The sequence below is a fragment of the Mercurialis annua genome, linkage group LG1-X, assembly GCF_937616625.2.
Source record: "Mercurialis annua linkage group LG1-X, ddMerAnnu1.2, whole genome shotgun sequence".
Taxonomy (NCBI): Eukaryota; Viridiplantae; Streptophyta; class Magnoliopsida; order Malpighiales; family Euphorbiaceae; genus Mercurialis; species Mercurialis annua.
In genome coordinates, this window is record NC_065570.1 from 12,124,246 (window position 1) to 12,137,208 (window position 12,963).

A 12,963-nucleotide genomic window follows, 5' to 3' on the forward strand; every position below is an offset into this window, starting at 1 on the left:
TGGTAATTTTTATGAGAACGTTTTAAACTGCGATTTTAAAATGTTCGAAAATGATTTGAATTCCGCGAAAAATTTTAAGTGATTTTTAATGTATTTTAAGGCTTGCTACGGGTTTCGGAGCAACCACTCCCATTCCCTAGCGCCGGTCTCGATGCCGAGAATCGGGTCGTGACATTTCCTGCCGAATCGGTTTCGGGTCTAGTCAAGAGATTGACGGACCCATAGATGTATCCCGGTTTACTGGGTTGTGCTCGGCCGAACTATCTGGATATCCGAATCGACTAGGTGTCTGATTTTTTGGCCCTTCTGTAACTCTGTTTGGCCACTTATTGTACGGAAAAAAGCATGTCCAGGTTTTCCATCACCTTACTAAGGCCGTCCAAGTTATTTTGAATCAGCCTTTGGACCGATGCCTGATCAGACATGATGTTCTTCAAAACCTCCGACATTTGATGCATCACGCCATCAAACTTCTGCTTATTTTCCAGGACGATCTCACCCCTCATAGCCGAGAAGTCGGCCTGTGATAAAGAAGGGCAAGATGGAGGAAGCTGGCGAGAGTATTCTGTGGAGTCATCAATCATCTTATCGTTCTTGTCCGTCGGAGGGGTTCCATTAGTGACAGAAGGATTCGCCCCTTTGCTTGACTAGTTGACATGTTGTTTGTCCTTGGCCATGATCTCTGATATGTCCGAATCGATATTGTCTACTAGTTCGTTTCCCTGCTTCAGTTGTTGTCTGCGTACAGACTGAGCATGCCTGAAATCATCCTTAAAGCCTGTTTTTGTGCTAACCATAAACTGAATTTCCCAATGGAATAGCCAAGATGTTCGCCTGGAAATAATTCAGACTCGAATGTTTAAATTTATAATCGGGATCGGTTTGAGGTTTGATGCTTTAACAAATTTGTAAAAAGATATTCACAGGGCTTCGTTGGTTAAAATACTTAACCGCGTAATCTAACAGTATTAATCTTGGAGTTAAGAAACTCAGGCGAGATTAACATCAAAACTACTCCTAAGTTAAAACAATCTGGGGATTGCGGAATAAAAAATATTGGGCTTGGTTTTTAATTGATTGATATGTTGATCATAAAAATATAAAGCTCTGAGCTATTTATATCTCTACAAAATCAAGTCTCCTAATCTAACTCTGAATAATATTCTTAAAAAAAAATACTCCTAATGAATTACAAATTCCTATTTAAAAAATAAAAGACTAATATGAGAAAGGCTTTAATTAGACTTTATTCTTTAAATAAGCCCCTGTGATACTCTAACTCATAATTCTCTGGACCAGTGTAAATAATATCTAAGAAAAAATTCTACATATGCAAATGGAACCAACGATATCAATAGGCAAAAAACAAAACTAGGAAAGGGTTACAATCCTTTAGGAGTGTGAAGACAAATGAGTCAAAATGAATCGATTAATTCGGTTTTATTTCAAATTATAAAAATAAGGTCTAATTATATAAAAATTATCAACATGGTCAATTATATCTTGACCTGCATATTTGAGTTTCAAATATATTTTAAATTTGAAATTTCACTTTAAAAAAAAATCTAATCGTCATCTTTAAAAACGTTTAAATAAATTTTTAATGAAAAATTAATATATAATTAATTAATTGCTTTTAATTTTATTAAAATTAAAGAAATTGGACCAATATTATTTTATTTTTAGGTCTAATTATTCAAAAATCATCGATCTTTGATTTTTTTTCTCCTCAATTGCATCATGATGTAGGAAAAACGGCCAATTATACATAACATGCATGTTTAAGTTTTAATTGTACTTCAAAATATTAAATTGATTTTTTTTTATTTAAAAAAAATTAAAAGGATCCTTCATTTTTAATATTTATTCTAATTAAATGTTAATATTATAAATTATACAAATAAGCCTTGTTTTTTATAAAATTCAATAAACAATAATAATTTTATTTTATTTAAATTAATTATTAAAGGTAACAGAATGTTTGAACGTTTTTGTTTAACAAAATGAAAGATTTCAACTCTAATTTTTGTTGGAAAATCTAAAGACTAAGAAAAAAAATGCCACCCCACTTTGAAAATTCAATGAAAATATGAATAAATTAAGAAGAGAATTGCCAACCCTCTATCAAGTCTCTCATAATATATGAATTTTTAACTTGCTGGATACATCATGTGAGACTAATGGATTAACATGACTTGCCCATTTTTCTTAGTGTCTTTAGTAATTAGGACTCAACGTTGACTTTATATACAACAAGTTGATTTTATAGGGTTACTGCATTTGTGGGCATTCGACCGATTTAGAGTTATTGTTCCCGCTCTAGCCGATCCCACTATTTCACCACATCTACCACTGGACGACAAGTGTGTTTTACTGTTGTTTAATATTTTTTAGTTTTATTCTATTTTATAAAATTTGACTGTTAATGTGTTGTTGTTCTTGAATAACAGATGAGGAGGCCGGAGAAACGCCAGCCGTGGGGCCCGACACTCGCTGCGTGACATCCGTGTTCGGCTTGACACGTCTCGCTACGAAGATGTAAAAAATTATATTTCGGTTTTATTTTCTCGTATGTTAAATAGTTTATTGTGAGAATGTTTTAATACTAAATATCTTATATTTTATACAAGCAGTTTATCTGGCAGCCGTACACTGAGGATATGCTGGACACTCTCCCGGAGTATTGTTTGGATGGGCGCGCTTTTTGGCGGGCCACAGTCCCACTTATCTATTTCATATTATGGAGTGGCACCAGGCAGACAGAGTTCTGCAGCAGTTCGGATTGCAACAAGGTATTCCAGACACCCCACTTCAGGACCACTCACTACACACCCTTACAATGAAGAGCAGCTCATCTTGGATCCAGACACACTCTTACTACATTCGTGTGTGGGACGATAGGCTCCAGTTTGTAATTTCAGGACAGCCCCTCCATGACCCACCTCATAACCATTACGAGTATATTGATTGGTTTCGGTATGTCACGCGCCGCTGGATCACACGACAAGGCGCTGAGCTCGGAGCACAGGTATTTTCTTAAATTATATGTTTTTGAATTAATTTATCAATGTTAAATTGTGGGTTAATGTCCTACTTTTTTTAACGTGTTATATCTTTATTTACAGGCTGATTTTGTGGAGCGTGTACATAGGGATGCTCCTGTTGACACTGAGCTTCGGCGGTTCGCAGCCAGCACACAGAGAGGCACTAGAGAGGATCGCCGTGATGTTACATCGCCCCCTATCGAGCTTTCTATACCGCCGCATCGACTACTAGTCATACCTAACGCGCCGATAGATCCGACTACACTGCAACATCGATGGCGAGAGCGGCGTCACCCCCCTGCACCACCTCAACGTCCGGCCGATCCTATGCCTCCCCCAGTGGTTTTTCTTCCTTTCAGAGGACATTACTATTACACGGGGTCCAGCTCTGCACCGCCTCCCTTTTCATCGGGTCCTCCTTCTTCATTTGGCCAGTTTAACGGGGATTCGGCACATCACTATTTTCAGGGATCATGTTCATATCCGGTGCCACCAGGACCTTCTTCACCTTTTGTTCCACTGCCGCCTGCTTATGTACCACCTACGGTGCCTCCTTTTCAGGTGCAGTGGGATCAGCCTACACAGGGTACGTAGGACTTTCCAACTTTAAAGGGACTTCCAGAGACACCTGGGACTACAGACTTTCTGTCATATGGTAGCAGTTGGTTAGTTCTAGACAACATGGAGGCTATGATGTTCCGCCAACAAGAAGAATTTGTTACCCCGCCACCAGCCACGACGAGTACGGCCATTCCCGAGGACCAGCAGGGTGACGACGGAGACGATGACGAGGACGCCGATGTAGGAGGGGGAGATGGTGATGGTCGCCTAGGTCGACGTTACCTCACCATCAGTATAGGCCGTCGGGCGAACCGTAACAGAAACAACTTGCACTCGAACCTCCCGGTCACTAGCAGATATGACAATAGGTCTCCTCACGGCGTGAATTTGACCCATTCGTCTGCATCCACTGAGCTAGATTAGAGAATGAATATTTAAATAGTACTAATAATGAACAAAAGATCATTTTGCCCCCTCATTTGGACACAAAATGTTAAAAAAGTCAATTATAGCGAAAAGGTATAAAAAACCAAGACCTTGTCATTTCGTATCAAAAACAGCCTTACCCACTCTCATCACAAAGAGTGAAACACACTCTCTATTGACAATAAAAAAAATTTAAAATAGTTCTTGATAATTTTCATCTTTCAAATTGGTACTTGACATAGTTTAAATTTTAATTACATCCTCATAATTTTTAAATTCAAAGATCATTTTAATTTTAAAATTAAAACCTAAAGATATAAAATATATCTTCTTCAACCTCCAAGCAAAAACTAATCTTTTCCTCCCTTACTACTAGCCGCCACTTTGACGATAAGACGAGTCGTCTTTGAAGGAGACGAGCTCTCCTCGTCTGAGCTTATCGGAGATGGTGGCGGCGGTTTAGCGGTCGGCCATCATTTAGGCTAGAAATTGTGGCGGTTGAAACAGAGAAAATAATTTAAAAAGGTCCGTAATTTAATTTAATTTTGTTAGTGTAATTAAAATTAATCAAAATTAATTAGAGTAAATTAGGTTTTATTATGAAATTCACTCTCTTTTTTTGTCAGAGGGGCCTTTTTGAAACAGTTTAGTATATTTATGGGGTTTTTTGTACTTTTTTCACTACAATTGACTTTTTTGATATTTGGTACCAAGATGAAGGGGTTAAATGATCCTTTGTTCTACTAATAATATAACCAATTATCGCAAATTCCCTCTAACCATATCTCGGTTAAATAAAACTATATAATTTATAATTAAATTTTAAACTAAGTTATAGTAACTTTTTTTAAATAATTTTATTAATTTTATGAATTTTATGAATTAATTTAAATATTGATTGTGTTTTAAAATATGCCTGAATTATATTGCAAATGCATGGAGTCATATTAAAAATGGTTAAATGTAAATTCATCCACCAACTTTGACCTAATTTGCAATTACAACATAAACTTTTAAACTTGACAATGTCCTTAATGATTGCACTTTTGGCAAATCGATATACCGATTATTTTCCGGAATGATTTTGCTGAGTTGGAAGCCGGAAAGAATATGTATACTGACACAATGAATTTCAGCATTTGCCAGGTAATTTGGCACGTTTGCAAATCAAATCATGAACTTTAGCGTAATTTGCAATTATAAAACTAACTTTAAAATTTTGGTAAAAACAGGCATCAACTTTTATTTTTTGACAAACACCGTTTATATTCCAACTTCTCAGCCTACGTGACTATTCCGATTTCAACTCAGCAAAATTATCCCGGAATATGATCGATGTATTGATTTGCCAAAAGTGTAAAGTTCATTACCGACATTTCCAAATTTAAGAGTATGTTTTAATTTCAAATTAGGTCAAAATTAGTATATGAATTTGCTTCTAACTCTATTTAAAAATTAAGAGTTGGGACGCATACAAAATCTTGTCTGATTCCTCAAAAAAAGAAACAAATCTTGTCTGATATGTGTTTAATAAAATTAAAGTTAAAAATAAATAGAACCATGAATTATATGGTGCAATATTAAAATAACATTTAAAAAATTTAGTTCAAAATATATATTTGAATTTTAGCGTTTCCGTTTGATTGATCATATTTTTAGTTGATAATTCAAATTACAAAAAGCTAGTCATATTGGAATTTATTTTAATTAATTAAATAAATTTTATATTAGACGACTTTAAACATTTCGTACATGAAAAATATTGATTATTTTATTATATAATGCTAATAAAAATGCCAACTAATAAATAATAAAAGATAAAATCAATACATGGTTAAACATGATTGACCTAGTGCATATCACTAACACGACCAACTAGGGTTTTTTTGGGTTAATGTCATAAAATTCACCAACTTTACACGCTTTTTCATTTTAATCACGTAGTTTAATTTTTCTCATTTTCATGCACGAACTACCACTTTTTCTCAAATTTATGCACAATACTTAGGTGTCACGATTCCATTGGTGTAATTCGCTGAGGTGGATGCCATTTTAGACCAATGAATGAGTGCCACCTCAGCGCCATGCATGAATTTGGGAAAAAGTGGTAGTTCGTGCATGAAAATGAAAAAATTTAAACTGCGTGATTAAAATAAAAAAATGTGTAAAGTTTGAGATTTTTTTGAATATTAACCCTTTTTTTAAGGGTTTGGAGTGCTTTTTCTAGTGTTTCATTATAGTTTGGTTCCACCCCTAGCTAAACTGTACATGTCTTCTATTTATAGAAACAAATTCTATTTTTTTCATATTTATTACGGCGACGAAGAATCAAATTATCTCAGGTTATGGTAGATTTACCTACACGTTAAGTTAGTTTTAAATTAATATCTACCTAAAGTTGGAGTTTTAGTTGAAGTTAAAAGAGTGTTAAATGATAGACTATTAGGATTATAATTATCTTTAAATTATTATTTTTATTGTTTTTGATTAAAATTCATATTTAAACTTGCTAGTTAAGTAAAAGAGTGCTAAAAATTAATTTTGGTGCCTACAAGTAAAAAAGACTTCCAGGACCCTATGATTTTGAGTATGGTCAATTTTAGTCCGTCAAATTTACAAATTTACAATTAGTCCAATTTTTAGATTTAGACTATAATTTCTTTGGATTTTTATATTTATGGCTAATTGCACTTTAACCACTCAAGTTCCCAACTATGCACTGATCGCGCATGCTTCAATTCAAACAACCGAATCGATAGCTCGTCACTCGAACGAATTTCTTTGGAAATCATCATTGGATGCTTCAGTCCTTTGTCATTTTTTACCTGTTCGGAAAATAGGTGTGTACAATAATTATTTTAAAATATGTTTAGTGCCAATTCTAAATTAAATTAAATTGTTTTAGAAAATAAATAAGACAATGTGTTTTGTTTGATTCTATTTACAAATTATATACTACAATATGTTTTTGATATAATTTGATTTTAAATCATATAAATTTAAAATAAAAAAATTAATTTTTTAATATTTTTAAATTTATTTAGATAAAAAAATTACTTTTAATTTAATTTTGATAAATAAAAATATTTATAGAAATATTATAATTTGATAAGTAGTCTAAAATTATTTGAATATTTTAGTAATTTTATGGATATTTTTGAAAAAAAATAAGTTAAGGGTCAAAATGAACTTCATTTTTGACAATCAGACCTTTAACTAAGTCAAATAATATAATTATTTAATGAAAGAGGGTAGAAGTTAATTTAATCAAACCTCAAAAGATGAACAATTAATTTTTAAAAGTTGTGGGAGAATTAGTAATTATGATCTAATGTTTTTTTTTAACATTAGTAATTATGATCTAATGTTAAAAGGTAAATAATAATTATCCTTTAAAATGATAGTAACTCAAGTATGCGGATAACATTTTATTCATTAAACAAGTTTGAAAATTTGAAAACTCAACGTAAAATATGAAATTTCATTATTTACTTGTAAGAATTGAAGGTTAAAGTTGTACATATAGTTGTATAAGGTAGTTTATATAAATCAATAATTCATTAAGAAAAATTAAATGAAAATAGACTATTTAGAAAAAGAGAAAAATTAGACAGAATATGGTAAAAATGCAACTTAATCCCCATCTTCATTTTCAGTCACACCCAAATTGGAACATGTGAAACTTCTATAATGTCGAACACCGTATTCCTTTTTCTCTTTTGTAGAATAAGCAGATTCTTGAAAGTTATTTGGCCATCAGCCAATGCTTGCAATTTTTTCTCTTTCCATTCGAAAATAAAAGCATAAAAGTTCGATTTAATCTGGTGAAAACTTATCAATCATAATTTCTTCCATCTATTCTTTATGAAATTTTGAAGCCGAAAGAACTTTGCTATTAAACCATAAAATTCTAGAATGGCATGCTTCCAAAAACCCTAGCAATGGGTACTCCTACACTAACTAATAGATGGATACATTTAAGGGGCCGTTTGGTTTAACGTTGGGAATGATAATCGGAATGAGATGAAATGGGAATGGAAATGATTGTTTTCATTTTTTGTTCGGTTCAAAATTAGTGTAGGAATGCTAATGGATAAAGTTTAATAAAAAATTATTTATTATTTATTAAAATTATTTTTAATTTTTTTAATATTTTTTTAAAAGAATATTAAAAAGTACTTTTTAAAATAAGTTTTTTTAAAAAAAGAAAAAAATTATTGTAAAAAAATAAAAAAATATTTTTTTTAAATAAAAAAAATATTTTTTTAAAAAAATATTAAAAATATTTTTTTTTAATTTCTTAAGTATATTTTTTAAAATAAATATTTAAAAATAATTTTTTTAATAATTGTATATTTATTATTTATCATTAAAATATTTTGTTAAATTTTGATTCCCATTTTCAAAAATCTATTCCTATGAGGTAAGGGGGGAATGGATGATTCCTATTAAAGAGGTAATTACTTTCTATTTTCTAGTGTAATTTGATAAAACAAACACAAACAATAAAAATCATTTCCATACCCATTTCCATTTTCCTCTTTTTTGGCGAACCAAATGGCTCCTAAGAGTTTTTAAAAAATTTGGTTCGATTGGCTTTAACCAGATAAGCTCATATTTTACCACCACTTTGCTCTTTAATATCATCCTCATTAGACTGTATCTCAGCCTCATATAAGTATTCAAAACACCAACCAACGAGTTGTATCTTAAATGTTATCAGCCTCATATAAGTATTCAAAATACCAACCAATGAGTTATATTTCAAATGTTATAGTAAGTGTTAGACAGTAAATTGATAGGTCGTGAATTTAATTTCTCCTAAAAGCACTCTTCTCTCCCCAATTATCAAAAAAAAAAATATTCAGAACACCCGCATCATTCGTGGTTTCTTCCTTACTAAGCTTCTCTTTACTCATATTATTATAAAATTATAATTAATTCTCTTTACTCATATTATTATAAAATTATAATTAATTCAATTTATTTAAAAATATTTCAAATATTTAGCTAATTACTCGATATTTAAAAATAATAATAAACATTAAAACCAATAATGCCAAAAAAACTTGGCGGCAAACTGGTAGGTTGTGGATTTTCCATAAACACTTTTCCTTTTCAATTATAAAAAATAAAATTAAAAAATCAATAATTTAAAATTTCTAAAATAATATCACCTTATCAATTGTACCAAGGGTAAGTATATTTTTGTTTCTTCAGCGAAACATTTTGATTTCATGATTACTCCAAGTCTCCAAAACCATATTTCATACGACGACGACTTACCCAACCACCTTAGAATCGGCGAGATCTGAATCACACCCATATTCAACTCCACGGATCTCTCCACCACCGCTCCTCATCCCAAAAAATGACGAAACTACCCTTCCACCACCTCCTCCTCCTCCTCCTCTCCGTCCTCCTCTCCCTCACCACCGCCGAAATCAAAACCCTCACAATCTCAAACGACAACCGCCCCATGATCCTCTTCGAAAAATTCGGCTTCACCCACACCGGCCACGTCACGATCTCCGTCTCCTCCGTCTCCGTCGCCTCCTCCATCAACGCCCCAAACCCCATCCCCTCCCGCCTCGGCTTCTTCCTCTTATCCGAAGAATCGCTCCTCCAAGTCCTCCTCGAGATCCAGCAAAACCCTAACTTCTGCGTCCTCGATTCCCACTACACTCTCCACCTCTTCACTTTCCGCGACCTCTCCCCGCCCCCCCTCTCCTCATTCAACCAATCGTATCCCGTAACCGCCCCTAACGAATACTCGCTGTTTTTCGCGAATTGCGCGCCGGAAACCCGCGTCTCGATGAACGTTAGAACGGAAATATTCAATCTTGATCTTGATGGTTCTAAGGATTATTTATCCGCAGGTCTGACGCATTTGCCCTCGTTGTTTTTCGTGTTTTTCGTTGCTTATCTTGCGTTTGTAGGTTTTTGGGGCTATACTTGTTATAATAATAGACGGTCTGTTCATCGGATTCATTTGTTGATGGCGGGTTTGTTGCTAATGAAAGCTCTTAACTTGATTTGTGCGGCCGAGGATAAGCATTATGTGAAGGTTACGGGTACTCCTCATGGCTGGGATGTTTTGTTTTATATATTTCAGTTTATTCGGGTTGTTTTATTGTTTACTGTCATTGTTTTGATTGGTACTGGTTGGTCGTTTTTGAAACCGTTTTTGCAAGAGAAGGAGAAAAAGGTGTTGATGATTGTGATTCCGCTTCAGGTTTTAGCTAATATTGCTTCAGTGGTTATTGGGGAGACGGGGCCTTTTATCAGGGATTGGGTTACTTGGAATCAGGTGTTTTTGTTGGTTGATATTATTTGCTGTTGTGCTATTATTTTCCCGATTGTATGGTCGATTCGGTCTTTAAGAGAGACTTCTAAGACTGATGGGAAAGCTGCGAGGAATTTGGCTAAGTTGCAGTTGTTTAGGCAGTTTTATATTGTTGTCATTGGGTACTTGTACTTTACGAGGATTGTTGTGTTTGCGCTGAAGACTATTGCGGCTTATAAATATCAGTGGGTAAGTAACGGTGCTGAGGAAACTGCGAGTTTGGTCTTTTATGCAGTGATGTTTTATATGTTTAGGCCTGTTGAGAAGAATGAGTATTTTGTTCTTGATGATGAGGAAGAGGAAGCTGCCGAGTTGGCTCTGAAGGATGAAGAGTTTGAGCTTTGAAATGATACAAAAGGGAAGAGATTTGAGCTCTCCTAATGTAATATTCAGCTGATATTTTAGTGAATTTACTTATAAGAATTACTCTTGATCAGTTCTGATGCCGCAGTCGGTGTTCTTTTTGTTCACTTACATTTTATTGCAGGAAACTTGTAACTTCTGTTCAACTCTCATACAACTATAATATTCATTTCAATGTGTAGTTGCTGTACTTTTGGTTAATGGAATTTTCGCGCTTTTTGAAGGTAACAAGTTCTTCATTAGTCTCCCCAAGTCTTATACTTTTTTAAACTGTTGTTTGGAAATACAGATTTAGTATGCACTGTGCTAGGGATCTACCCTGATGTTTTGTGCTAGTTGGTATGTCTGTCTCCATTGTCTTATGTTGTAGCATTCTTGTTGCTTAAGACGTTCAAGTTAGGATTTTTTGTATTTTCCTTCTGAAATCTATTTACTCGAACTAAAGTCTTTGTAACATTAATTATCAACTCAAAGATGTTATCTAGTATCACTTTTATGCTTCGGAGTGTTTGCTGTCTTAGCTGAAAATTTGAATTTCACTCAATTGTGCAGTTGTTATGTAGCTTAGGTACTCTTTTCAACCAAGGTTATTCGTTTATCATTAGTTTATCAATTTCGCTAATATCTGTACATGGCTGAAGTACTAGTTCTATCAACCCTTTAGTTAATCTTGTTTTAATCTGCTTTGCAGACATTCTATTGATACCTCAAATGCACTGTTAAAGCTATTTAGTTTTTTGCTTTGAGAACTTTCTTTTGATGCCTCAAATGCACCTTTCATGGTAGCAAATATGAATGGTTTATTCCAATTAGGTATTTTTCTCTCAAAATTAATATTTACTTGAGATAAATGATGTTTCCTTTCATCTGTTTATTCAGGAGTAAATTTTGTGCTTCATTGTTGATCTGAATTTCTTTATGGAAGTTAAGAAAATTTCTTATTTAAACTCTGTTGTTTGTGCATTCGGTTAAACCGAACCGATCGGACCAATTTTATTGGTTTTTTTTAAAATTGAACTGAACCGAAGTTTTGGGAAAATTAATTTTCAAACCGAACCGAACCTGTCGGTTCGGTCCGTTATTTTGGTTTGGTTTGGTTTACATGTAAAATTGACTGAAATTTTTTCTCTCAAAACCGAACCAAACCGGCCAACTGATTATTTTACAGTCGGTTTGGTTATTTGGTTTCGGTCGGTTGTTGCACATCCCTAGTTGTCTACCATGTGTTGAAATGTTATTGACTTTGTCTTGGGGACATTGTATATGTGAGTATTCCATACTATATCTTTAGGGTTTTTTTAGAGCATCTATAATTAAGGATGTAATAGAGTCAAGTCAAAATATTGCCAAGTTTAAACTCAACTCGAGTCCAAAATCTAAAGTTTGAAACTCGATTCGAACTCTATCAACTTTCATTTTAAGATCTCTAACTCGAACTCAGTAAAATATTTGAGACTCGAGTGTGACCTAATCATCTATATAAATATTCAAAATTAAAGTTTCATATAAAAAGAAATGTATTACTGTAAATATATCTAAGGGCAAAATAGTAAATTAATGAAAGACCGATTAGGCTCGTGAGCTCATCGAGTCAAGTATTTTGGAGTTTGAACTTGACTTGATATTAATTCGAGTAGCACGAGCTCAACTCGGTATGAATCAAGTCGGTTTTGAATATCTTTCGAGTCAATCCTGAGTAGCTTGTAATTTTGCTCGACTCAGTTACACCCTATTTATAAGGGTTTTCATTCAAATAAGTGTAATGGTCATGTCATGAGTTTATTATTCTCTTTCCATTACCACCTTTTTCTAGTATGTATTACACACCAAATTAGACTTAAGTAGCAATTTGACTTCTTAACTTGTAAGCAATGGACGATTAACACATAAATTAATTTTGTGGGCAAATTAATCACGAACTTGTTGATTATGGGCAATTAACCCTATTTGGGAAAATTAGTTTACAAGTTGAGGGGGTAAATTGCCAATTTAGGGAACAATTAACTTACAAGTTGAGGGGAAAATTTATTAAAATAGGGTTAATTGTCCATAATCAATAAGTTTGTGACCAATTTGCCCACAAAGTCAATTTATGTGTTAATTGCATATTGCTTACAAGCTGAAGGGGTAAATTGTCACTTAAGTCCACTGAATTACATGAATAACACTATACTGTATGAACTTTAAATTACACTACATTACATCTACTTAGGTTTAATTGTA

The 12,963-nt window shown here is 33.3% G+C and overlaps 1 protein-coding gene across 1 annotated transcript; it reads left to right on the plus strand.

Annotated features, from left to right (window-relative positions):
- The first annotated feature begins 9,238 nt into the window (after positions 1-9,238).
- LOC126664419 (protein CANDIDATE G-PROTEIN COUPLED RECEPTOR 7-like) lies at positions 9,239-10,941 on the plus strand. The gene has a single exon (XM_050356797.2). The coding sequence runs from the start codon at positions 9,403-9,405 to the stop codon at positions 10,720-10,722; it is 1,320 nt and encodes a 439-aa protein (XP_050212754.1). The 5' UTR covers positions 9,239-9,402; the 3' UTR covers positions 10,723-10,941.
- The last annotated feature ends 2,022 nt before the right edge of the window (positions 10,942-12,963 follow it).

Coding starts and splice junctions, on each gene's coding strand:
- LOC126664419 (XM_050356797.2), top strand. CDS start 9,403: ATGACGAAACTACCCTTCCACCACCTCCTCCTCCTCCTCCTCTCCGTC.